Genomic DNA, 25,350 nt, shown 5'->3' on the forward strand with positions numbered 1-25,350 from the left:
TACAGCCTCAAGTCTTTTTGAGTATGATGCTACAAGCTTGGCACACCTATTTTTGGGCAGTTTCTCCCATTCTTCTTTGCAGGACCTCTCAAGCTCCATCAGGTTGGATGGGGAGCGTCGGTGCACAGCCATTATCGGATCTCTCCAGAGATGTTCAATCGGGTTCAAGTCTGGGCTCTGGCTGGGCCACTCAAGGACATTCACAGAGTTGTCCCGGAGTCACTCCTTTGTTATCTAGGCTGTGTGCTTAGGGTCGTTGTCCTGTTGGAAGATGAACCTTCGCCCCAGTCTGAGGTCCAGAGCACTCTGGAGCAGGTTTTCATCAAGGATGTCTCTGTACATAGCTGCATTCATCTTTCCCTCAATCCTGACTAGTCTCCCAGTTCCTGCTGCTGAAAAACATCCCCACAGCATGATGCTGCTACCACCATGCTTCACTGTAGGGATGGTATTGGCCAGGTGATGAGTGGTGCCTGGTTTCCTCCAGACATGACGCTTGCCATTCAGGCCAAAGTGTTCAATCTTTGTTTCATCAGACCAGAGAATTTTGTTTCTCATGGTCTAAGAGTCCTTCTGGTGCCTTTTGGCAAACTCCAGGCGGGCTGTCATGTGCCTTTTACTGAGGAGTGGCTTCCGTCTGGCCACTCTACCATACAGGCCTGATTGGTGGAGTGCTACAGAGATGGTTGTTCTTCTGAAAGGTTCTCCTCTCTCCACAGAGAAACTCTAGAGCTCTGTCAGAGTGACCATCGGGTTCTTGGTCACCTCCCTGACTAAGGCCCTTCTCCCCCGATCACTCAGTTTGGCTGGGCGGCTGAAAGAGTCCTGGTGGTTCCAAACTTCTTCCATTTATGGATGATGGAGGCCACTGTGCTCATTGGTACCTTCAATGCTGCAGAAATTTTTCTGTACCCTTCCGCAGATATATGCCTCGATACAATCCTGTCTCGGAGGTCTACAGACAATTCCTTGTACTTCATGGCTTTGTTTGTGCTCTGACATGCACTGTTAACTGTGGGACCTTATATAGACAGGTGTGTGCCTTTCAAAATCATGTCCAATCAACTGAATTTACTTCAGGTGGACTCCAATCAAGTTGTAGAAACATCTCAAGGATGATCAGTGGCAACAGGATGCACCTGAGCTCAATTTTGAGTGTCATGGCAAAGGCTGTGAATACTTATGTACATGTTATTTGTTTGTTTTTTATTTTTAATAAAACAAACTTCTTTAACGTTGTCATTATGGGGTATTGTTTGTAGAATTTTGAGGAAAATAATGAATTTAATCCATTCTGGAATAAGGCTGTAACATAACAAAATGTGGAAAAAGTGAAGCGCTGTGAATACTTTCCGGATGCACTGTAGAGTCAGTTGGTCTAAATCCGAAGCATTGGCTCTGACAGCATACTGCCCAGTAACGGCTTTTCAGCCGGGCGCCTTCCAGTGGCCCTAACAGGGCATTAAGTATTTGGGCATTTTATTCCCAGTAAATTTGTGTGATTTAGTTAATTTTGACCCTTTAAAAAAAAGGTTTTCGAGCGACATGGGCAGGTGGGCTTCATTACATTTATCTATGATTGGGAAGGTTAATGTTATTAAAATGAATTGTATTCCAAAATTCAACTACCTGTTACAATATCCCCCTGTAGATGTCCCCCACTCTTATTTCAAGCAATTTGATAGCATAACGAAGTCCTTCATTTGGAATGGTAAGCGGCCCAGGTTACATTTCAATAAGTTACATAGGCTGATTGACAAAGGTGGGCTAGGACTACCCAAGATTTTATTTTATTATTATGCATTCAGTCTCAGACACATTTGGTTCATTGGTCACTTCCACCTGAGAGCCCCTCCCTGGTTTTGTACTGAACAAGAAGTTCTTGCCCCTATTTTGCCATTGCAAAGCCTTTCTATCATATAAGTTACACCCCGTTATCTCACTGTGGCAGCGGGGGTGTGGTCGGGTGTCCATCTAGAGAGAGAGAAAGTGGTAAGGGCACTTAAACCTGAGCTAGATTATTTCTAACACCTGTCTCTAATTCCAGTGAGCATGGGGAGAGTGGCATATAAGCAGCCATGCCACCAGCAAAGAGGGAGAGAGAGTCTGAGTCCAGAAGTCGGATCGTGAAGCTAATGAGTTGTTTTGTAAACCCGAGTTGTTATTGTGAAACTGATGAACTTTGTGAATCTGTAAACCAGGAAGTTGACAAGTAAAGAGCCTTACCTGTGTCTGGTGAAACCTGCTTCCCTGTGTCCTCCTTCCCTCTTCCTAAGTTTGTTACACTCGCATTTGCACTCGTTATGGACAAAAGTGTCCAGAGTGTTTAATTCAGACATTTATTAAATTATTAAATGTTGCCTCAAGCATATGGCCGAACCCAAAATTATGTATTAATAAGTCCCCTTTCTGCTGGTCAGAGTGGATTGTGAGGGGGGTTGCTACACTCGGTGACCTATATGAGAGTGGAGTGTGAGATCCTTTGAAAATGTGGTTCAAAATTTTGGGATTCCCAGATCTCAGTTTTTAGGTATTTATAGCTGCGCCACCTGCTCTGTACTATTTTTGGGAGTAGCATACACCCCCATAAAGCGGCAGACACTCTGGGAGTGGTGATTACTGCTTTTGGAAAAGGTCATGAGGCATCAGTGTATTACTCCCTGCTAATTCAGAGTCTGGGGGATGGAGCTTTATCTTCTATCAAGAGATTATGGGAGAAAGATTTTAACTTGGTATTGGAGGAGGGAGTGTGGACTAGGATTCTAAAAAACGTCAAATCTGTACCTAGAGATGCAAGGGTGCGCCTTATACAATTCAAGATTTTACAAAGATTCTATTGGACCCCCACTAGATTGTATAGGCTTGGTCTTAAAGGAATAGTTCACACAAAAATGAAAATTTGCTTATAATTTACTCACCCTCAGGCCATCCAAGATGTGTCTGAGTTTCTTTCTTCATCAAAACAGAATTTAAGATTTTTAGGATTTCATTTCAGGCCTCCTGATGGTCCAAAATGCATATTTAGGGTGCATCAAAATAATCCACATGAAGTAAAGTTCTTCTGAACCCAAACAATTGATTATTTTTAGAAACAAAACAATACTTATATACTTTTTAACTACAAATGTTCGCTTTCGTACATCTCTGTGACGCGCGCTCATGAGAGGGATGACGGAAGCTCATTGGTAAGGTCACGTGTGGAGGAGGAGGCAGGAAGCGCATCATTGTTTACAAGAGAAACTTGCACAGACCACAGACCAAGTGCCGTTCACAAACCAAAACAGTCCAAAACAATTTCAAACACAATGTCAGAGGATTTTGATTTTAGAAGAGGAGAGATGTACGGAAGCGAACATTTGTAGTTAAAAAGTATATAAGTATATAAAAATACATACAAAATTGGGTCCTGACCAGTGTTATGATAGGCAGGCAGATTGTTTTAAGTGGATGGAAGTCGGCTGGAGCGCCCTCAATTCGGGAGTGGTGCGAGGAGATGGGGAGGGTGGCAGCTTTCGAGGAAGCGTCATGTAGAAGGCTGGCGATCAGGGATATATTTGATGGGAAATGGGGCAGTTATTTGACGTTTTTGGGGGACTCTCTGGGAGGGAATAGGGAGAGAGTCATAGTTTTAGATGTGTATGATTATTATATTTTATTTATTTATTTATTTTTCTGTGTGTGTACTTATGTGAGACCACGGGGATGTTCGTTGGGGGTCGGGGTGGGGTTGTTGATTGGGGAGGGGGAGGGGTAGTAGTGGGAGTTAAATGTTGATTCATTGTATATATGTTTTGTTTTTCTTTGTTATTTCTATGTATCAATAAAAATGTTAATCTTAAAAAAAGAAAAATGATGACAAGGTTAACTCACTGCTTGTCACAAAACAACAGATAAACCAACAAGAAATGTAGAACTTTAAAGAGCAAAAAGACCATACCAAGAAACTGTGCCACATTCTCTGAATTTTTGGCCATGGTCATTTCCAGCACATAATTGGCATGACTGCTGAAGCCCAGTAGTTTGGCCAGCTTTGCCCGCAACTCAATCAGCTGCTCAAGAATAGCAGTGTTCACCTGTAAACATTGAACAAACAAGTCATTTGCATCATTTAATTTTTCTGGATAATTATGTCCTACAAAGAAACATCAAAACATAATTATTAACCAAGGTTTAAGCTTCAGGCATGTTCATGTCTCAGGGGTTGATTTTTATTCAAACTAACAGATTTAAACTTTTTCTTTTATGAAGGTTACATTAAAATGGACTTAGAAACTTTTTTACCACACTTTCATTTATTTTTGGTACTTTCCAAATGCCTTTTATGTGCAGATTTTACTGTTTTAGTCTTGTTCCAGACCCAGACTTTCAATATTAACCTATGAACATCCATTATAAAATTAAAAATTATTGCATTAGGGTTAGGGCATTATATTATATTGTGTGTCATTTCCAGTCAAATGCCAAATTTCGCAAAAAGTGTAAAAATATTTCTTGTATTTAGGATAAATAAAATGTTTGCTATAAAATTAGCCTCAGCCAGACAAAGGTGTCGGCAATTTATTTTTTAAAAACTTTAAAAATGTAATTTCTGGAGGACTGGCCAGACACCATGCAAGGAGCAGACGTGTAAACGGCGAGCTCTGCGCACTTTTCTAGTTTTTAAATTATTTTCATGTTATATACCCAGCTATATATTTGTTCTTTGAGGTAAACATGGCAAAGAAGTCAAAATCCTCGGGCTCTGGAGACATTAAAAGACACTTACGTGAGGCGAGCAGACGCCATGCAAGAGGCAGACGTGTGAGCAACGAGCTCTGCGCACTTTGCTAAGTTTTTAATTATTTTCATGTTATAATCTGGTAAATTTTGATACACCCAGCTACACATTTGCTCTTTGATGCAAAACATGGCAAAGTCAAAATCATCGGGCTCTGGAGACATTATAAGACACTTACGTGTTCAGGATGAAAGCCCTGACAGACCTACAGACCGGGGACTCGATTTGGATGGCGTGGTGGGAGAAGGAATCCAGCATCAGTTGTCCAACAGTCGGTGATGTTGACGAAGTTTCTTGCTGACTTGGAGGATTTTGCTGTAATACGTCAATCGATTACGGTGATGGAAACAAAATTCTCTGAGTTAGCTACAAGAGTGACTGATGTTGAAAAACGAATCGACTTTCTGGAATCTTCGGAGAGGGAATTAACCGTTAATCCACCTGCGACCAAAGTTGATTTGGAACATCTCCTTAAAAAGCTTGAAGATCTTGAGAATAGAAGCCACAGGAATAATGTTCGAATTGTTGGAATTCCTGACCATGAGGAGGGCAGAGCTATGGTGAAATTCCTTGAGGAGCTTTTCCCAAGTCTGCTAGACATAACAGGCCACAAGCTGGAAATCGAGCGAGCTCACAGAGTCCCAGCTCACAGATTTGCTGAGGGAGATAGGCCCCGATCGATTCTGGCCAAATTTCTGAGATCATCCGATAAAGATCTTGTGTTGCGCCAGGCGAGGAGCAAAGGGAAGCTCTCTTGGAAGAACCATAATATTTTCTTGTTCTCGGACTTTGCAAGTTCAACAAGAGAGAAATGCGATCGGTTCAAGGAATGCAAAAAATTCTTACATCAGAAAAAGATCTCGTTTGCTCTAATGTTTCCGGCCAAACTGAGAACAGAAACGAAAAACGGTCGCAAAGTATTTACATGTCCAAATCAGGCAATGTCTTTCATAGAATCAATGTCTGAGTAAACCATTGGATGTTTCTCATGTGAGTGGGTCGACTCGCTGTACTTACTCTTGAGGAAGCTGGGCGTCATTTTGGTTTCTTTTTTCTTTTTGCGTTGGCTCTGCCGAGCGGCCGGAGCTTGTTTTGTGAATAACAATTATCCTTAAAGAAACATTTGCATTGAAGTTCCTGGCCAGTTTGAGAGTGGACACTACGGATGACCGCAAAATATCTACATGCTCACACTAAGGGTGTCTTTTATGAAGTTGACGGATTATGTAAGTCATGGTATATACTTTTCTCCTGCTGGTTGGAGTTTGTTTTGTTGAGGTTTTTTTTTACGGGACATTGGAATGATTACGTCATCCGTTGAAGTCATAACAGCTGGCTCACTGAACATTCGTTTGTCTGTCCGAGGAATCTGAACGGTCTTATATCAGCTGGAATTTGTTTTGTGGAAGATCACACCTTTAAAACAAATCTGTGAATGAATCTACACATTCTTTGTATTCATTATTCCTATTTGCTGGGTTTATTTTACAAAGTATTTTCTGTTATGTAATTTTGCCTCACAAATTTAGTTTGTCGTGGGGACTCGTGGGCGTACATGGACCTTTTGAGTTTAGAGGGATTGTCGCCGGTTGGCGCTCTCGTGTGCGGGGTTAATGCGCACGTTTTTCTTTTTTCTGTTTGTTTTGTTTGGGGGTAAGTTCGGGGTTTGATTGTTTCACTAATGGGGAATGTGGTCTGTATAATTTAGTTTTTGACACTCAATTTATTTTTTCTACTATATCAATATGTCAGTTGTTAATATGAGTGTACTATCTCTCTCCACATGGAATGTAAATGTGTTGGGGCACCCCATAAAAAGAAGGAAGGTTATTACTTTTCTTAAACGTAAGAAATATGATATAGTGTTTCTTCAAGAAACACATCTCTCCCTGCAGGAAGCTGAAAAATTTGGGAAGATATGGGGTGGACATGTTTTTTTTTAGTGCTGGCTCAAGTAAGAGCAAGGGAGTCATTATATTGGTAAATAAACATCTACAATTCAAATGTCTCAAACAGATTAAAGACAAATTAGGAAGAGTCATTATTGTTTTAGTTGAAATTCAAGGATAAATGTTGATTTTGGCTAATATTTACGCACCTAACACTGATGATCAGGGCTTTTTTATAGATTTTGAAGGGATGTTGCAAACTACTGGCACCCCTCGTGATATACAGGTGCATCTCAATAAATTAGAATGTCGTGGAAAAGTTCATTTATTTCAGTAATTCAACTCAAATTGTGAAACTCGTGTATTAAATAAATTCAGTGCACACAGACTGAAGTAGTTTAAGTCTTTGGTTCTTTTAATTGTGATGATTTTGGCTCACATTTAACAAAAACCCACCAATTCACTATCTCAACAAATTAGAATACATCATAAGACCAATAAAAAAAACATTTTTAGTGAATTGTTGGCCTTCTGGAAAGTATGTTCATTTACTGTATATGTACTCAATACTTGGTAGGGGCTCCTTTTGCTTTAATTACTGCCTCAATTCGGCGTGGCATGGAGGTGATCAGTTTGTGGCACTGCTGAGGTGGGATGGAAGCCCAGGTTTCTTTGACAGTGGCCTTCAGCTCATCTGCATTTTTTGGTCTCTTGTTTCTCATTTTCCTCTTGACAATACCCCATAGATTCTCTATGGGGTTCAGGTCTGGTGAGTTTGCTGGCCAGCCAAGCACACCAACACCATGGTCATTTAACCAACTTTTGGTGCTTTTGGCAGTGTGGGCAGGTGCCAAATCCTGCTGGAAAATGAAATCAGCATCTTTAAAAAGCTGGTCAGCAGAAGGAAGCATGAAGTGCTCCAAAATTTCTTGGTAAACGGGTGCAGTGACTTTGGTTTTCAAAAAACACAATGGACCAACACCAGCAGATGACATTGCACCCCAAATCATCACAGACTGTGGAAACTTAACACTGGACTTCAAGCAACTTGGGCTATGAGCTTCTCCACCCTTCCTCCAGACTCTAGGACCTTGGTTTCCAAATGAAATACAAAACTTGCTCTTATCTGAAAAGAGGACTTTGGACCACTGGGCAACAGTCCAGTTCTTCTTCTCCTTAGCCCAGGTAAGACGCCTCTGACATTGTCTGTAGTTCAGGAGTGGCTTAACAAGAGGAATATGACAACTGTAGCCAAATTCCTTGACATGTCTGTGTGTGGTGGGTCTTGATGCCTTGACCCCAGCCTCAGTCCATTCCTTGTGAAGTTCACCCAAATTCTTGAATCGATTTTGCTTGACAATCATAAGGCTGAGGTTCTCTCGGTTGGTTGTGCATCTTTTTCTTCCACACTTTTTCCTTCCACTCAACTTTCTGTTAACATGCTTGGATACAGCACTCTGTGAACAGCCAGCTTCTTTGGCAATGAATGTTTGTGGCTTACCCTCCTTGTGAAGGGTGTCAATGATTGTCTTCTGGACAACTGTCAGATCAGCAGTCTTCCCCATGATTGTGTAGCCTAGTGAACCAAACTGAGAGACCATTTTGAAGGCTCAGGAAACCTTTGCAGGTGTTTTGAGCTGATTAGCTGATTGGCATGTCACCATATTCTAATTTTTTGAGATAGTGAATTGGTGGGTTTTTGTTAAATGTGAGCCAAAATCATCACAATTAAAAGAACCAAAGACTTAAACTACTTCAGTCTGTGTGCACTGAATTTATTTAATACATGAGTTTCACAATTTGAGTTGTATTACTGAAATAAATGAACTTTTCCATGACATTCTAATTTATTGAGATGCACCTGTAATATTGGGAGAAGACTTTAATCTTTTGATGGACTCAGTCCTTGATCATAGTGAAGCAAAAGTGTGTAAACCCCCTAGAGCAACATTGACGCTTCACAGGATAAAAATCTTGGTCTTACAGATATTTGGAGACTTTTGAACCAATCTGGTAGGGACTATACATTTTTTCATCAGTCCATAAGATTTATTCTAGAATAGATTTTTTTTAAATATCCAAATCCCTCATTTCATCTGTTGTTAATTGCTCAGTTGGAAACATTTTAGTTTCAGATCATGCCCTGGTGAGTTTAGAGGTGATGCCACATATAGAGAAAAATAAATCATATAGTTGGCGCCTTAACGTATCCCTTCTGCAAAATTCTGATTTCTAACAAATGTTAAAGACTGAAATCAATATTTATATGGAGACCAACTGGTCCTCAGTATCCTCTGTGGGCGTGGCTTGGGAGACACTTAAGGCAGTTCTTAGGGGTCGGATCATACAGTATGCCTCATTCATCAAAAAATCCAAAGCACAAGAACTTGTGGAGTTGGAAGGAAATATTAAAAGTGCCGAGGTAAAGCTAAAGCGCCGTATGTCAGCTGATGGCCTCAGAGAATTGACCCGATTGAAATACAGATATAATACTATTTTGTCGCGGAAAGTGGAGTTTTGGTTATTCAAGGCAAGACAGTCATACTTTGAGTCGGGTGAAAAGCAGGGAAGCTTTTGGCTTGCTATATATAATGCAGAGAGAGTCTTTTTTTACCATTCCCTCTGTGAAATCTGCTGATGGTGAAATTTTTACTTCAGCCATTGATATTAATAATGCTTTTAAAGTATTCTATCTTGATCTCTATAGTTTCACGTCTTCATCTACTGATGAAGATATTAGAAACTTTGTGGAACAATTAGATCTTCCTAAACTGACGACTGAGCAAAAAAACTCTCTTGATTCTGAGATAACCTTGGAGGAGATTGACAAGGTAATTAAGTCCCTACCTACTGGCAAAGCTCCGGGGCCAGATGGTTTTGCCGCAGAATTTTTTAGATCCTATGCTACAGAACTGGCTCCACTTTTGTTAGAAGTTTATACGGAATCATTAAAGAATGGAAAGCTTCCTCCAACCATGACACAAGCCCGGATCAGTCTGATTCTTAAAAAGGACAAAGATCCAAGCGAGTGTAAAAGTTAACGTCCAATTTCCCTGATCCAACTAGATGTAAAAATATTGTCAAAGATTTTGGCTAATCGATTAAGTAAAGTTGTGACATCACTTATACATATAGATCAGGTGGGATTTATTTGGGGCTGCAGCTCTTCTGATAACATCAGGCGTCTCATCAATATCATGTGGTCAGTAGCGAATGATCAGTCTCCGATCGCTGCCATCTCACTTGATGCCGAAAAGGCGTTTGATATGGTAAAATGGGATTATCTTTTTAAGATTTTGGAAATGTATGGGTTCGGGAGTACATTTATTGGTTGGATTAAGTTACTTTATAGACACCCTATAGCAGCGGTACAAACAAATTGATTAATTTCAGATTATTTTACTCTGGATAGGGGCACTCGGCAGGGCTGCCCTCTTTCCCATTATTGTTCTGTCTTGCCCTGGAACCATTAGCAGCCGCGATAAGAAAGGAGGACGATTTTCCAGGGGTGGAGGCGGGAGGTGTGCCGCATAAGCTTCTGCTATACGCAGATGATATTTTATTATTTGTCTCTGAACCTACTAGATCTATGCCTTGCCTCCACAGAATTCTTAATTCCTTTTCCAAGTTCTCAGGATACAAAGTCAATTGGGCTAAATCCGAAGCTTTGGCTCTGACAGCGTACTGCCCAGTAACAGCTTTTCAGCCGGGCGCCTTCCAATGGCCCAAACAGGGCATTAAGTATTTGGGGATTTTATTCCCCAAATAATGTTAATTTTGACCCTTTAATAAAAAGGTTTTCGAGCGATGTGAGCAGATGGGCTTCATTACTTTTATCGATGATTGGGAAGGTTAATGTTATTAAAATGAATTGTATTCCAAAATGTAACTACATGCTACAATCTCTCCCTGTAGATGTCCCCCGCTCTTATTTCAAGGAATTTGATAGCATAGCGAAGTCCTTCATTTGGAATGGTAAACGTCCCAGATTGCATTTTAATAAGTTACATAGGCCGATAGACAAAGGAGGGCTAGGCCTACCCAAGATTTTGTTTTATTACTATGCGTTCAGTCTCAGACATTTGGCTCATTGGTCACTTCCACCTGAGAGAGCCCCTCCCTGGTTTGTTATTGAACAGGCAGTTCTTGCCCCTATTTCGCCATTACACAGCATCTCTATCAAACTACTCGGAAAAGTTAAGTTACACCCTGTTATCTTGCATTTACACTCGGTATGGACTAAAGTGTCCACATAGTTTAAATTGGACACTTATTTAAATGTTGCCTCGAGCATGTGGCAGAACCCAAGACTGTGTATTGGCAAGTCTCCTTTCTGCTGGCCGGAGTGGATTGTGAGGGGGGTTGCTACACTTGGTGACCTATATGAAAGTGGTGTGTTGAGATCGTTTGAAAACTTTGTCCAACATTTTGGGATCCCCAGACCTCAGTTTTATAGGTATTTACAACTGCGCCACCTGCTTTGTACTATTTTTGGGAGTAGCACACATCTCCCTAAGGAGGCAGATGCTTTGGGAGAGGTGATTGCGGCTTTTGGAAAAGGTCATGAGGCATCAGTGTACTACTCCCTGTTAATTCAGAGTCTGGGGGAAGGAGCCTTAACTTCTCTCAAGAGAGTATGGGAGAAAGATTTCAACTTGGCATTGGAGGAAGGAGTGTGGGCTAAGATTCTTAAAAACGTTAAGTCTGCATCTAGTGATGGAAGGGTGCATCTTATACAATTCAAAATTTTGCACAGATTTTATTTGACCCCCTCTAGACTGTATAGACTTGGTCTTAAAGACACACCCACCTGCTGGAGATGCCAATTGGAGGATGGAGACATGGCCCATGTTTTTTGGTGGTGTGTCAAGATCCAGAAATTCTGGTTGAATTTTGTGTGCGACGTGGTGGGCACTCAGGTTTCATTTTGCCCCAGACTTTGTGTTCTGGGCAATGGGGCGGTCATCGATGTGGGGGATGGCCATATAGAGAACTGGGTTCTGACATGTGTGATGATCGTCAGGCAGGTTATTTTGAGGGGTTGGTGGTCAGCTGGTGCGCCCCCATATCCGGAGTGGTGCACGGAGGTGGGGAGGGTGGCAGCTTATGAGGAGATGTCATCGGGAAGACGGGGTGGCTTGGATAAGTTTATTCGGAAATGGGGCAGGTATTTGGAGTTTTTGGAGGGCTCTCGGGTGGGCTGTGGAGAGAGTAGTGTATTATAGTATGATTATTATGTGTATGTATGTATATGTATTTATGTTTGTATATGTATGTATGTATATGTGTGTATATATATATATATATATATATATATATATATATATATATATATATATATATATATGTATATATATATATATTTTTATATATATGTATATATGTGTGTAGGTTTGATTTTAATTTTTATATATTTTCTTATGTTTGACCACAGGGTTGTTTTTTGGGGGGGGTGGGGTCAGGGAGGGGGGTTGTGGGGTTTAAATGTTGATTTTATATATATATATATATATATATATATATATATATATATATATATATATATATATATGTTGTACATTTCTTTGTTATTGTATGATTTAATAAAAATGTTAATTACAAAAAAAAAAAAAGACACTTACGTGCTCAAGCTGAAACCTCTGATGGGCCTGCGGGCCAGACGGGCCTGCGGGGACTCGATTTGAACGGCGCAGCAGGAGAAATCCAGCGTCAACTTTCTGTGATGCTGACGAAGGTTGTTGCTGACTTTGAAGATCTCGCTGTAATACCTCAATCGATTACGGCGATGGAAACAAAATTCTCTGAGTTGATTACAAGAGTGGCAGATGTTGAGAAATTGATCGATTATCTGGAGTCATCGGAAAGGGAATTATCCGCTAATCCGCTAGCGACCAAAATAGACGTGGAAAGCATTTTGGAAAAACTGGAAGATTTGGAAAATAGGAGCCGACAAAATAATGTATGGATTGTTGGAATTCCTGAGCATGAAGAAGGCAGAGATAAGGGGAAATTCCTATACGAGCTCTTCCCGAGTCTGCTCGACATAACAGGCCATAAGCTGGAAATTGAGCGAGCTCACAGGGTCCCGGCTCGCAGATCTGCTGAGGGGACCGGCCCCGATCAATTCTGGCCAAATATTTTAGATCATCCGATAAAGTTCGAGACGAGGAGCAAAGGAAAACTTTCTTGAAAGAATCACAATATTTTCTTGTTCCCGGATTTTGCGAATTCGACAAGAAAGAAACGTGAACAATTCAAGGAATGTAAGAAACTCTTACATCAACAGAAGATCGCTTTTGCACTGATGTTTCCGGCCAAACTGAGAATAGATACTAAGGATTGCTGCAAAGTATTTACTTGTCCCAAGCTAGCACTGTCCTTCATAGAAACAATGGGTGAGTAAGCCATTTGGTGTTTCTCATGTATCTCCAGAGTGGATTAACTCGCTGTACTTCCTCTTGGCTGTCTGAGGAAGCTGGGCGCCATTTATGTTTCTGTTGGTTCCGCCTAGCGGCTGGAGTTTGTTTTGTGGAATAACACTCCTTCAAGAAACTTTTGCATGGACGGAAGATTGCATTTACACTGAAGTTCCTGACCAGATTGAGAATGGACACTAAGGATGGCCGCAAAATATCTACATGCCCACAAAAAGGATGTCTTTTATAAAGTTGACTGACTGAATAAGTCATGGTGTATTTTTTTATGTGGCCTCTGAGTGAATTTGACTCACTCAATACACTTTTGACCATCCGAGGAACCGGGACGCCTGTTTTGTTTCTTTTTGTGCTGGTTCCGCCTGGCGGCTGGAGTTTGTTTTGTGGAATAACACTGCTTCGGGACAGTTGTGGATGAATCTGTTCATTCTTTGTGCTTATGCCTCCTGTTGGCTGGAGTTTGTTTTGTGGAGTATTTTTGCAGGTCATTGCAATGATTATGTCATCTGTTGCACTCATAAACAGCCGGCTCACTGAACACTTGTTTGTCTGTCCAAGGAAACTGAACGGCTTTATATTGGCAGGAATTTTTTTGTTGAGGAACACACCTTCGAGACAGTTCTGTGAATTAATCTACACATTCTTTGTGTTTATACTGCCTATTGGTTGGGGTTTGTTTTACAAAGTATTTTCTGTTATGTAATTTTGCCTCAAAAAATTTGTGCAGAAGCACCGGACTTGAGCAATCCGATGGCAATTTTGTCGCGGGGGCTCTCGTAGGCGTACATGGACCTTTTGAGTTTAGAGGGATTGACACCGTTTGTACTGTCAGGCACAGGATTTTTCTTTTTTCTGTTTGTTTGGATCGGGGGTGGGGGGGGGAGTTCAGGGTTTGTTTGTTGCACTAATGTTGGAATGTGGTCTGTATAATCTTGTTTTTGACACACAATTTAGTTTTTCTATTATATCAAAATGTCAAATGTTAATATGAGTGGGTTATCTTTCTCCACGTGGAATGTGAATGGGTTGGGGCACCCCATAAAAAGAAGGAAGGTTATTTCTTTTCTTAAGCATAAGAAATGTGATCTAGTGTTTCTTCAAGAAACACATCTTTCCTCGCAGGAAGCTGAAAAATTTGGGAAGATATGGGGTGGGCATGTTTTCTTTAGTGCTGGTTCATATAAGAGCAGGGGAGTCATTACATTGATAAGTAAACATCTACAATTTAAATCTCTCAAACAGAGATAAATTAGGGAGAATCATTATTGTTTTAGCAGAAATTAAGGGATAAATGTTGGTTTTGGCTAATATTTACGTGCCTAACATTGATGATCAGGGCTTTTTTATAGATCTTGAAGGGATGTTGCAAGCCGCTGGCACCCCTCATGATATAATATTGGGAGGAGACTTTAATCTTTTGATGGACTCAGTCCTTGATCATAGTGAAGCAAAAGTGTGTAAGCCCCTTAAAGCAACACTGACGCTTCACAGGATGTGTAAAAATCTTGGTCTTACAGATATTTGGAGACTTTTGAACCCATCTGGTAGGGACTATACATTTTTTTCATCAGTCCATAAGATTTATTCTAGAATAGATTTGTTTATTATATCTAAGTCCCTCATTTCATCTGTTGTGGATTGCTCAATTGGAAACATCTTAGTCTCAGATCACGCTCTGGTGAGTTTAGAGATGTTGCCACATACGGAGAAAAAGAAATCATATAGTTGGTGCTTTAATGTATCCCTTTTGTAAAATCCTGATTTCCAACAAATGTTAAAGATCGAAATTAGTTTTGGGACCTGGGTAGCTCAGTGGTAAAAAATGCTAGCTACCACCCCTGGAGTTCGCTAGTTCGCTAGTTCGAATCCCAGAGTGTGCTGAGTGACTCCAGCTAGGTCTTCTAAGCAACCAAATTGGCCCGGTTGCTAGGGAGGGTAGAGTCACATGGGGTAACCTCCTCGTGGTCGCAATAATGTGGTTTGTTCTCGGTGGGGCGCGTGGTGAGTTGAGCACGGATGCTGCAGTGGATGGCGTGAAGCGTCCACACGTGCTATGTCTCCGTGGCAATGCGCTCAACAAGCCACGTGATAAGATGCACGGGTTGATGGTCTCAGACGCGGAGGCAACTGGGATTCATCCTCCACCACCCGGATTGAGGCAAATCTCTACGCGACCACGAGGACTTAAAAGCGCACTGGGAATTAGGCATTCCTAAAATTGGGTGGAAAAGGGGAAAAAATCCCCCCCCCCCAAAAAAAAGACAGAAATCAATGCTTATATGGAGACCAACTGGTCCTCAGTATCTTCTGTGGGCGTGGCATGGGAGGCAATTAAGGCGGTTCTTAGGATCATACAGTATTCCTCCTTTACCAAAAAATCCAAAGCAGGAGAACTCGTGGAGTTGGAAGGGAATATTAAAAGTGCAGAGGCAGAGAGGTCACGTGACGCCATGCAAGAAGCAGACGTGTGAACGATGAGCTCTGCGCACTTTGCTAAATTTTTTATTATTCTCATGTTATAATCTGGTGAAATTCGATACACTCAGTTACACATTTGATCTTTGAGGTAAAACATGGCAAAGAAGTCAAAATCATTGGGCTCTGGAGACATTAAAAGATACTTATGTGTTCAGGATGAAAGCCCCGACAGGCCTACAGACCGGGGACTCGATTTGGATGGTGCGGTGGGAGAAGGAATCCAGCGTCAGTTGTCCAACATATCGGTGATGATGACGAAGGTTCTTGCTGACTTGGAGGATCTCGCTGTAATACGTTGATCGATTACGGCGATGGAAATAAAATTCTCTGAGTTAGTTACAAGAGTGTCAGATGCTGAGAAACAAATCGATTATTTGGAGTCTTCGGAGAGGGAATTAACCGCTAATCCGCCCGCGATCAAAGTTGATCTGGAACGTATTCTTGAAAAGCTTGAAGATCTTGAGAATAGAAGCCGCAGGAATAACATCAGAATTGTTGGAATTCCTGAGCATGAGGAAGGCAGAGATATGGTGAAATTCCTACACGAGCTCTTCCCGAGTCTGCTCGACATAACAGGCCACAAGCTGGAAATCGAGCAAGCTCACAGAGTCCCTGCTCGGAGATCTGCTGAGGGAGATAGGCCCCGATCGATTCTGGCCAAATTTCTGAGGTCATCCGATAAAGATCTCGTGTTGCGCCAGGCGAGGATCAAAGGGAAGCTTTCTTGGAGGAATCATAATATTTTCTTGTTCCCGGACTTTGCGAGTTTGACAAGAGAGAAACGCGATCAGTTCAAGGAATGTAAGAAACTCTTACATCAGCCAAACTGAGAATAGAAACGAAGGACGGTCGCAAAGTATTTACATGTCCCAATCAGGCAATGTCTTTTATTGAATCAATGGGTGAGTAAACCATTGGCTGTTTCTCATATGAATGGGTCGACTCACTGTACTTACTCTGGCTTTTGAGGAAGCTGGGTGTCATTTTGGTTTATTTTTGCGTTGGCTCCGCCAAGCGGCTGGAGCTTGTTTGTGAATAACACTTTCCTTAAAGAAGCTTTTGCATTGATGGAAGATTACTTTTGCATGGAAGTTCCTGGCCAGTTTGAGTGTGAACACTACGGATGACCGCAAAATATCTACGTGCTCACACAAAGGATGTCTTTTATAAAGCTGACGGATTGAGTAAATCATGGTATATACTTTTATGCGGCCTCCGAGTGAATTGACTTGACCATCCGGGGAACCGGGATGTCGGTTTTGTTTCTTTTTGTGTTGGCTCCGCCTAGCGGCTGGAGCTTGTGCCATTTACGGGACACTGGAATGATTACTTCATCTGCTGAACTCATAAAAGCTGGCTCACTGAACATTCATTTGTCTATCCGTGAAACTGAACGGTTTTATATCAGCTGAAATTTGTTTTGTGGAGGATCACACCTTTAAAACAGTTCTGTGAATTAATCTACATGTTCTGTGTTCATTCTTCCTTTTGGCTGGGGGTTATTTTTCAAAGTATTTTCTGTTATGTAATTTTGCTTCACAAATTTGTGAGGCAAAATTGAGCAATCCGATGGCAAAGTTGTCATGGGGGCTCATGGGCGTTCATGGACCTTTTGAGTTTAGAGGGATTGTCGCCGGTTGGCGCTCTCTTGCGTGGGGTTAATGCGCACGTTTTTCTTTTTTCTGTTTGTTTTGTTCGGGGGGAAGTTCGGGGTTTGATTGTTTCACTAATGGGGAATGTGGTCTGTATAATTTTGTTTTTGACACACAGTTTATTTTTTCTACTATATCAATATGTCAGTGGTTAATATGAGTGTACTATCTCTCTCCACATGGAATGTAAATGTGTTGGGGCACCCCATAAAAAGAAGGAAGGTTATTACTTTTCTTAAACGTAAGAAATATGATATAGTGTTTCTTCAAGAAACACATCTTTCCCCGCAGGAAGCGGAAAAATTTGGGAAGATATGGGGTGGACATGTTTTCTTTAAAGTTGGCTCAAGTAAGAGCAAGGGAGTCATTATATTGGTAAATAAACATCTATAATTCAAATGTCTCAAACAGATTAAAGATAAATTAGGAAGAGACATTATTGTTTTAGCTGAAATTCAGGGGCAAAGGTTGATTTTGGCTAATATTTATGTGCCTAACGCTGATGATCAGGGCTTTTTATAGATCTTGAAGGGATGTTGCAAACCGCTGGCACCACTCATGATATAATATTGGGAGGAGACTTTAATCTTTTGATGGATTCAGTCCTTGATCACAGTGAAGCAAAAGTGTGTAAACCCCCTAGAGCAACATTGATGCTTCCCAGGATGTGTAAACATCTTGGTCTTACAGATATTTGGAGACTTTTGAACCCATCTGGTAGAGACTATACATCTTTTTCATCAGTCCATAAGATTTATTCTAGAATAGATTTTTATATATATATATATCCAAATCCCTCATTTCATCTGTTGTGGATTGCTCAATTGGAAATACCTTAGTCTCAGATCACTCCCTGGTGAGTTTAGAGGTGGTGCCACATACGGAGAAAAATAAATCATATATTTGGCACCTTAATGTGTCCATTTTGCAAAATCCTGAATTCCAACAAATGTTAAAGACTGAAATCAGTGTTTATATGGAGACCAATTGGTCCTCAGTATCCACTGTGGGCATGGCTTGGGAGGCACTTAAGGTGGTTCTTAGGGGTCGGATCATACGGTTTGCCTCATTCATCAAACAATCCAAAGCACGAGAACTCGTGGAGTTGGAAGGAAATATTAAAAATGCCGAAGCAGAACTGAAGCGCCGTTTGTCATCCGATGGCCTCAGAGAATTGACTCGATTGAAATACAGATATAATACTATTTTGTCGCGGAAAGTGGAGTTTTGGTTATTCAGGGCAAGACAGTCATACTTTGAGTCAGGGGACAAAGCAGGGAAGCTTTTGGCTAGATATATAAAGCAGAGAGAGTCTTTTTCTACCATTCCCTCAGTGAAATCTGCTGGTGATGAAATATTTACCTCAGCCACTGATATTAATAATGCTTTTAAAGAATTCTACTTTGATCTCTATAGTTCCACGTCTTCGTCTACTGATGAGGATATTAGAAACTTTGTGGAACCATTAGATCTCCCTAAACTGATGACTGAGCAAAAAAATTCTCTTGATTCTGAGATAACCTTGGAGGAGCTTGGCGAGGTTATTAAGGCCATACCTACAGGCAAGGCTCTGACGGCTTTGCTGCTGAGTTTTTCAAATCTTATGCTACAGAACTGGCTCCACTTTTGCTAGAAGTTTATACTAAATGATTAAAGAATCGAAAGCTTCCGCCAACCATGACACAAGCCCGGATCAGTCTGATTCTTAAAAAGGACAAAGATCCAAGCGAGTGTAAAAGTTACCGTCCAATTTCCCTGATCCAGTTAGATGTAAAAATTTTGTCAAAAATTCTGGCTAATCCATTAAGTAAAGTTACGACATCTCTTATACATATAGATCAGGTGGGGTTTATTCGGGGTCATAGCTCTTCTGATAACATTAAGTGTCTCATCAATATCATGTTGTCAGTAGCGAATTAACAATCTCCGGTCGCTGCCATCTCACTTGATGCCGAAAAGGCATTTGATATGGTAGAATGGGATTATCTTTTTAAGGTTTTGGAAATATACGGGTTCGGGAGTACGTTTATTGGATGGATTAAGTTACTTTATAGACACCCAGTAGCGGCAGTACAAACAAATGGACTAATTTCAGATTATTTTACTCTGGATAGGGGCACCCGGCAGGGTTGCCCTCTTTCCCCATTATTGTTCTGTCTTGCCCTGGAACCATTAGCAACAGCGATAAGAAAGGAGGATGATTTTCCAGGGGTGGTGGCGGGAGGTATGGTGCATAAACTCTTGCTTTACGCAGATGATATTTTATTATTTGTCTCTGACCCCAGTAGATCTATGCCTTGCCTCCACAGAATTATTAATTCCTTTTCTAAGTTTTCAGGATATAGAGTCAACTGGTCTAAATCCGAAGCTTTGGCTCTGACAGTGTACTGCCTAGAAACGGCTTTCCAGCCGGGTGCTTTCCAGTGGTCCAAACAGGGCATTAAGTATTTGGGTATTTTATTTCCAGCAAATTTGTGTGATATAGTTAGAGTTAATTTTAACCCCTTAATAAAACGGTTTTCGAGCGATGTGGGCAGGTGGGCTTCATTACATTTATCTACGATTGGGAAGGTTAATGTTATTAAAAATGAATTGTATTCCAAAATTAAATTACTTACTGCAGTTTCTCCCTGTAGATGTCCCCCTCTCTTATTTCAAGCAATTTGATAGCATACCAAAGTCTTTCATTTGGAATGGTAAGCGTCCCAAATTACATTTCAATAAGTTACATAGGCCGATTGACAAAGGTGGGCTAGGCCTACCCGAGATTTTATTTTTTTATTATGCATTCGGTCTCAGACATTTGGCTCATTGGTCGCTTCCACCTGAGAGAGCCCCTCCCTGGTTCTGTATAGAACAGGAAATTCTTGCCCCTATTTCGCCACTGCAGAGCCTTTCTATCAAATTAATCGGAAAAGCTAAGTTACATCCCGTTATCTCGCACTTGAACTCAGTATGCACAAAGGTGTCCAGACTGTTTAATTCTGACATTCTTTTAAATGTTGCCTCGAGCATATGGCTGAACCCCAAACTATGCATCAACAAGTCCCCTTTTTGCTTGTCAGAGTGGATTGGGAGGGGGGTTACTACACTCGCTGACCTATATGAGAATGGAGTGTTGAGATCCTTTCAAAATTTGGTTCAACTTTTTGGGATTCCTAGATCTCAGTTCTATAAGTATTTTTAGCTGCGCCACCTGCTCTGTACTGTTTTTGGGAGTGGTTTACACCCTCCTAAAGCAGCAGATACTCTGGGAGTGGTGATTACTGCTTTTGGAAAAGGTCATGAGGCATCGGTGTATTACTCCCTACTAATTCAGAGTCTGGGAGACAGAACTTCAACTTCTCTTAAGAGATTATGGGAGAAAGATTTAAATTTGGCATTGGAGGAAGGAGTGTAGGCTAGCATTCTAAAAAATGTCAAGTCTGTATCTAAAGATGCAAGGGTTCACCTTATGCAGTTTAAGATTTTACATAGATTCTATTGGACCCCCTCTAGACTGTATAGGCTTGGTCTTAAAGACACACCTAACTGCTGGCGATGCCAATCGGAGGATGGAGATACAACCCATGTTTTTTGGGGGTGCGTTAAGATAAGAATTTTGTATGTGGCGTCTTGGGCACTCGGGTTTCGTTTTGCCCCAGACTCTGTATTTTGGGAGATGGGACAGTAAATGTGGAGAATAAACATGTGGAGGATTGGGTCCTAACCTGTGTTATGGTCACCAGACAGGTGATTTTGAGGGGTTGGAAGTCGGTTGGAGCACCACCATTTCAGGATTGGTGCTAGGAGATGGGGAGAGTTGCAGCCTTAGAGGAGGGGTCTTATAGAATATTATGGAATCTGGATTTGTTTGTAGGAAAATGGGGTGGATATTTAGCGTTCTTGGAGGGCTCTCGGGTGGAATAGTGGAGAGAGAGGGGTAATTGTCAGTGTGTGAGATTTTTGTATTTTTATATATATATATATATATATATATATGTGTGTGTGTATTTTTTTTTTCCCTCTATAAGTTGTTTGGTTTTTGTTTTTGTTTTCTTTTATGTGTTCATGTAAGACCACAGGGGTGTTTGTTGAGGATCGGGGTGGGGTTGGGGATTAGGAGGGGTGGTAGTGGGTGTTAAAAGTTGATTTTGTGTATTCATGTTTTGTTTTTCTGTGTTTTAATAAAAATAAAAATGTTAATCATAGATTATACTATAAAAAAAATACAAATCTATCAGCATCACTTCCAGCACAGAATTCTATTAAATAAAATACAGAATTTGAGATGTGCTGGAAATGACACTGTGGTGAGAATTGTTACGACTTTCAGAAACAATGACAATTATAGCTGCAAGCAGCAATGCGGATCCCTCCTCAAAACTGCAAATGATGTAAAAATTGACATGGTAGAGACATGTACTTCACACATGTACACAACATTTTATTAATTTGTTATTAAACATTGCAAGAGTCTTCATATGAACTAGTGATTGAATCAAAGTATCGGTTTTATGACTAGCGGATTTGTAAAGCATTATTTTAGCGTTAGCGTTAAATAATAGTAAACTGTAATTCTGTCATCTTTTGACATATCAAGGTGAAATTTTGCACAGTACTTCAGAGTGATGTCATCTTGAAGCCTGTTAGGTTGTAAAAAACATTAGTCAAAATGGCATTAGATTTTTTGGACATATGGATATTGAGACAATGTGGACATTTACATAAATGTGCACTTTTCAGCCATTTTGTATTGTATTCATTTTTGCTAAATATCAAATTGAAAGGCATGTATTCTACACATACATACCGAGTTTCAAGTCAATTGGAGCTATGGTTCAGGAGGAGGATTTTTGTAGTTTTGGACAAATTTGTATTGTACAGGAAAATCCATCATGGCAGAATTTATGGGTTCTAGAAGCTTTTTTGTTCCTCATGAGAAATGAGGTATATATACCAGGTTTCAGAAATTTTGGACTTATGTGGCGGAAATGGCATCATTTTGAAAATGAACAAATTGGGGCGTGGCCTGTAGCACCACCTATAGGCTCACATGGGCCATTTTTGGTGTGGTAGTTACTCGTGGCCTGTAGTATCAATGTGCCAAATTTCACTGAGGAGATCTTGAGATATTGGGCAATTTAGAGCTACAGGAATAATAATAAGAATACTACTAACAAAAACTATGACAATGACAATTAAAAAAAAATTGTCATATAAAAAAAAAATAACAATAATCTCCTGTGATGCATGTACAAACACTGTTGGACATTGTTAGTAGACAAATTCAATAAACCAGTGAGAGTGTGACAAATGTTCAAATAAAACTTAAGTACTAAAAGTGCCTGAATAAGAAACACCCGTCTACAGATTCATGGACAAGAACCAATTGAAAAGAAAATATTTTACTCACAAATCTCTACACAAGCTATATTGTACATAAAAGTAATATATCTAGTTGATATAACTAGCTAAATGTATATTCACTGTAGAAATTCCCATGAATTTTAAGATTTTTATCCTGTTATTTCCATGACTTGTCCAGGCCTGGAAAGCACCATTTTAAATTCCTTGATATTTCCAGGCTTTCCAAGACCATCAAAATCTACCCGAGACTACTGAAATTTGGATCAAAAGACACATTAAAAGGATATATGAGTTGAACATACGTCTTTGCACCTGCTGTGAAAAGCCACCTCCATCTTCCTCCTGGTTTCTGGAATATGACATCTTTTCATCAGAGGAAAGTAGTGAGGATAAGCCAGTGTGACTTCAAACCGCCCATCTTCGTTTCTCTCAAGACCATTCACGTAGCTATCAGCAAGACCCTCTCAAAAAAGGAAGAAATGCACGTTCAAGAGGGATTCGCTAAAGAACGCAGATGTTAAACTGTAGATACACATGCTTACCAAGCTCTTCTTGAGAGAACAAGAGCACAGTATTCTCTTCATTTAAATTCTGGTTGAAATCTATAGAGAGTTCACTTATTTGTTTAGAGATTGACTTGACTTCCTGAGAGAACAAAAAAGACAAAACATTTGGACCAATCCATAAGAAATTAATCAGAACAAACACATACACACACACACACACACATCGGTGGACGGACATTTTTAGGTCTCTCCAGAGATGTTTGATTGGCTTCAAGTTCGATAGTACTCTGGCTGGGCCACACAAGGACATTCACAGAGTTGTCTTGAAACCACTCTTGCGTTGTCTTGGCTGTGTGCTTAGGGTCATTGTCCTGTTGGAAGGTGAACCTGTTGGAAGGAGAGGCTTCCATCTGGCCACTCTGCCATAAAGCCCAGATCGGTGGAGTGTTCCAGTGATGGTTGTCCTTCTGCAAGCTTCTCCCATCTCCACACATGATCTCTGGAGCTCAACCAGAGTGACCACTGGGTTCTTGGTCACCTCTCTTGCCAAGGCCCTTCTCCCCCATTTGCTCAGTTTGGCCAGGTGGCCAGCTCTAGGAAGAATCCTGGTTGTTCCAAACTTCTTCCATTTAAGAGTTATGTAAGCCACTGTGCTCTTGGGAACCTTCAATGCAGCCGAATTGTTCTGTATTCTTCACCAGATCTGTGCCTCGACACAATCCTGTCTCTGAGCTCTGCAGGCAGTTCCTTTGACCTCATGGCTTGGTTTTTGCTCTGATATGCATTTTCAGCTGTGAGACTTTATATAGACAGGTGTGTGCCTTTCCAAATCATGTCCAATCAATTGAATTTGCCCCAGGTGGACTCCAATTAAAGTGCAGAAACATCTCAAAGATGATCCAGAGAAATGGGATATTTCAAGTGTCATAGCAAAGGGTCTGAATACTTATGTCAATGTGACATTTCAGTTTTTTCAAGTTATCAAAAATCTGGTTTTTGCTTTGTCATTATGGTGTATGGAGTGTAGATTAATGTGAAAAAAAAAAAAATTAAGCATTTTAGCATAAGGCTGCAACATAACAAGATGTGAAAAAAAATAAGGGGTCTGAATACTTTCTGAATGCACTGTATACTGTATGCGTGTGTGGATTTTCTTCAAAAGTATCAATATATAAAATGACACTTTGCTATTTTAGTAAAAGGTCTGGCTACATGAGACTGCCAAAACCATACATACATATTTGTAGCAAATAAAAACCTACTTCTTGTATATCCTTGGATAAGTGCAATCCATTCCGCTTCCCTAATTTTAGCAGTCGTCCCAGAAATCTCTTAGACTCTGGCAATAAATCAGTGGATTGTTTTTCCTATAAAGATAAAGAGGGAATGAATGCCTGAAGTGAAGTTTATTGTACACAAGCTCCTGTGGATGACACGGCTAGCTGCGGTTTTGACACTGTGCCAAACCTACAACTAGCTCAGTTGTCACATGCTTTTCAGTGAATGGAGTCTTCCACAGGGTCACAATGAGGACAATGAGGAATCAACACCAGCCTTCACAAGAAATAGCTGGATCGTTTCATTACAGCTCAATTAGAAAGGCAGTAAATACTAGAGGTAGACCGATATATCAGTTTTAACAATTAATAATAATTTTGGAATTATCAGTTATCTGCAAAACTCTATGCCGGTAGTTGCCTACTTTTTTCTCTTTTTTTTATTCCTCTGTGTTCCTCTGTGGCTGGCGCTGAAGGATTTTAAAAGTTTTAATTATAAAGAAATGTATTTTAATTTTGAAACATAAGTATAAATAATGACCACTCACATGAGATGAGGATTCTAGTCATATCAGTAACCTTATAAAAGCTGTTTTATTCAACATGGGGGAGGGGTGCCCTCATGGGGGCTACCATTTTAGAATCACATGACCAGCTGAATACTACTCGCTTAAAGGGATAGTTCACCCACATATAAAAATTCTCTCATCATTTACTCACCCTCATTCCATCCCAGATGTGTATGACTTTCTTTCATCTGCTGAACTCAAACGAAGATTTTTAGAAAAATATTTCAGCTCTGTTGGTCCATACAATGCAATTGAATAGGTGCCAAAATGTATTTGCTCCAAAAAGCACATAATAGAATCATAAAAGTAATGCATAAGACTCCAGTGTTTTGTAGGGGGCCTGGGTAGCTCAGTGAGTAAAGATGCTGACTACCACCCCTGGAGTCGCAAGTTCGAATCCAGGGTGTGCTGAGTGACTC

At 40.5% G+C, this 25,350-nt stretch overlaps 1 protein-coding gene across 1 annotated transcript in view; it reads right to left on the reverse strand.

Moving 5' to 3' along the window:
• The window catches only part of LOC127433052 (thimet oligopeptidase-like), a 46,829-nt gene that overhangs the window by 18,621 nt on the left and 2,858 nt on the right, over window positions 1-25,350 (reverse strand). Inside the window, exons 4-7 of the mRNA XM_051684676.1 lie at window positions 24,348-24,452; window positions 23,122-23,224; window positions 22,882-23,042; window positions 3,938-4,073 (exon numbers count right to left, since the gene is read on the reverse strand). Of these exons, the coding sequence (XP_051540636.1) occupies window positions 3,938-4,073; window positions 22,882-23,042; window positions 23,122-23,224; window positions 24,348-24,452 (505 nt within the window). The remainder of the gene's footprint in view (window positions 1-3,937; window positions 4,074-22,881; window positions 23,043-23,121; window positions 23,225-24,347; window positions 24,453-25,350) is intronic.

This window comes from Myxocyprinus asiaticus, chromosome 42 (genome assembly GCF_019703515.2).
Source record: "Myxocyprinus asiaticus isolate MX2 ecotype Aquarium Trade chromosome 42, UBuf_Myxa_2, whole genome shotgun sequence".
NCBI classification, from domain to species: domain Eukaryota; kingdom Metazoa; phylum Chordata; class Actinopteri; order Cypriniformes; family Catostomidae; genus Myxocyprinus; species Myxocyprinus asiaticus.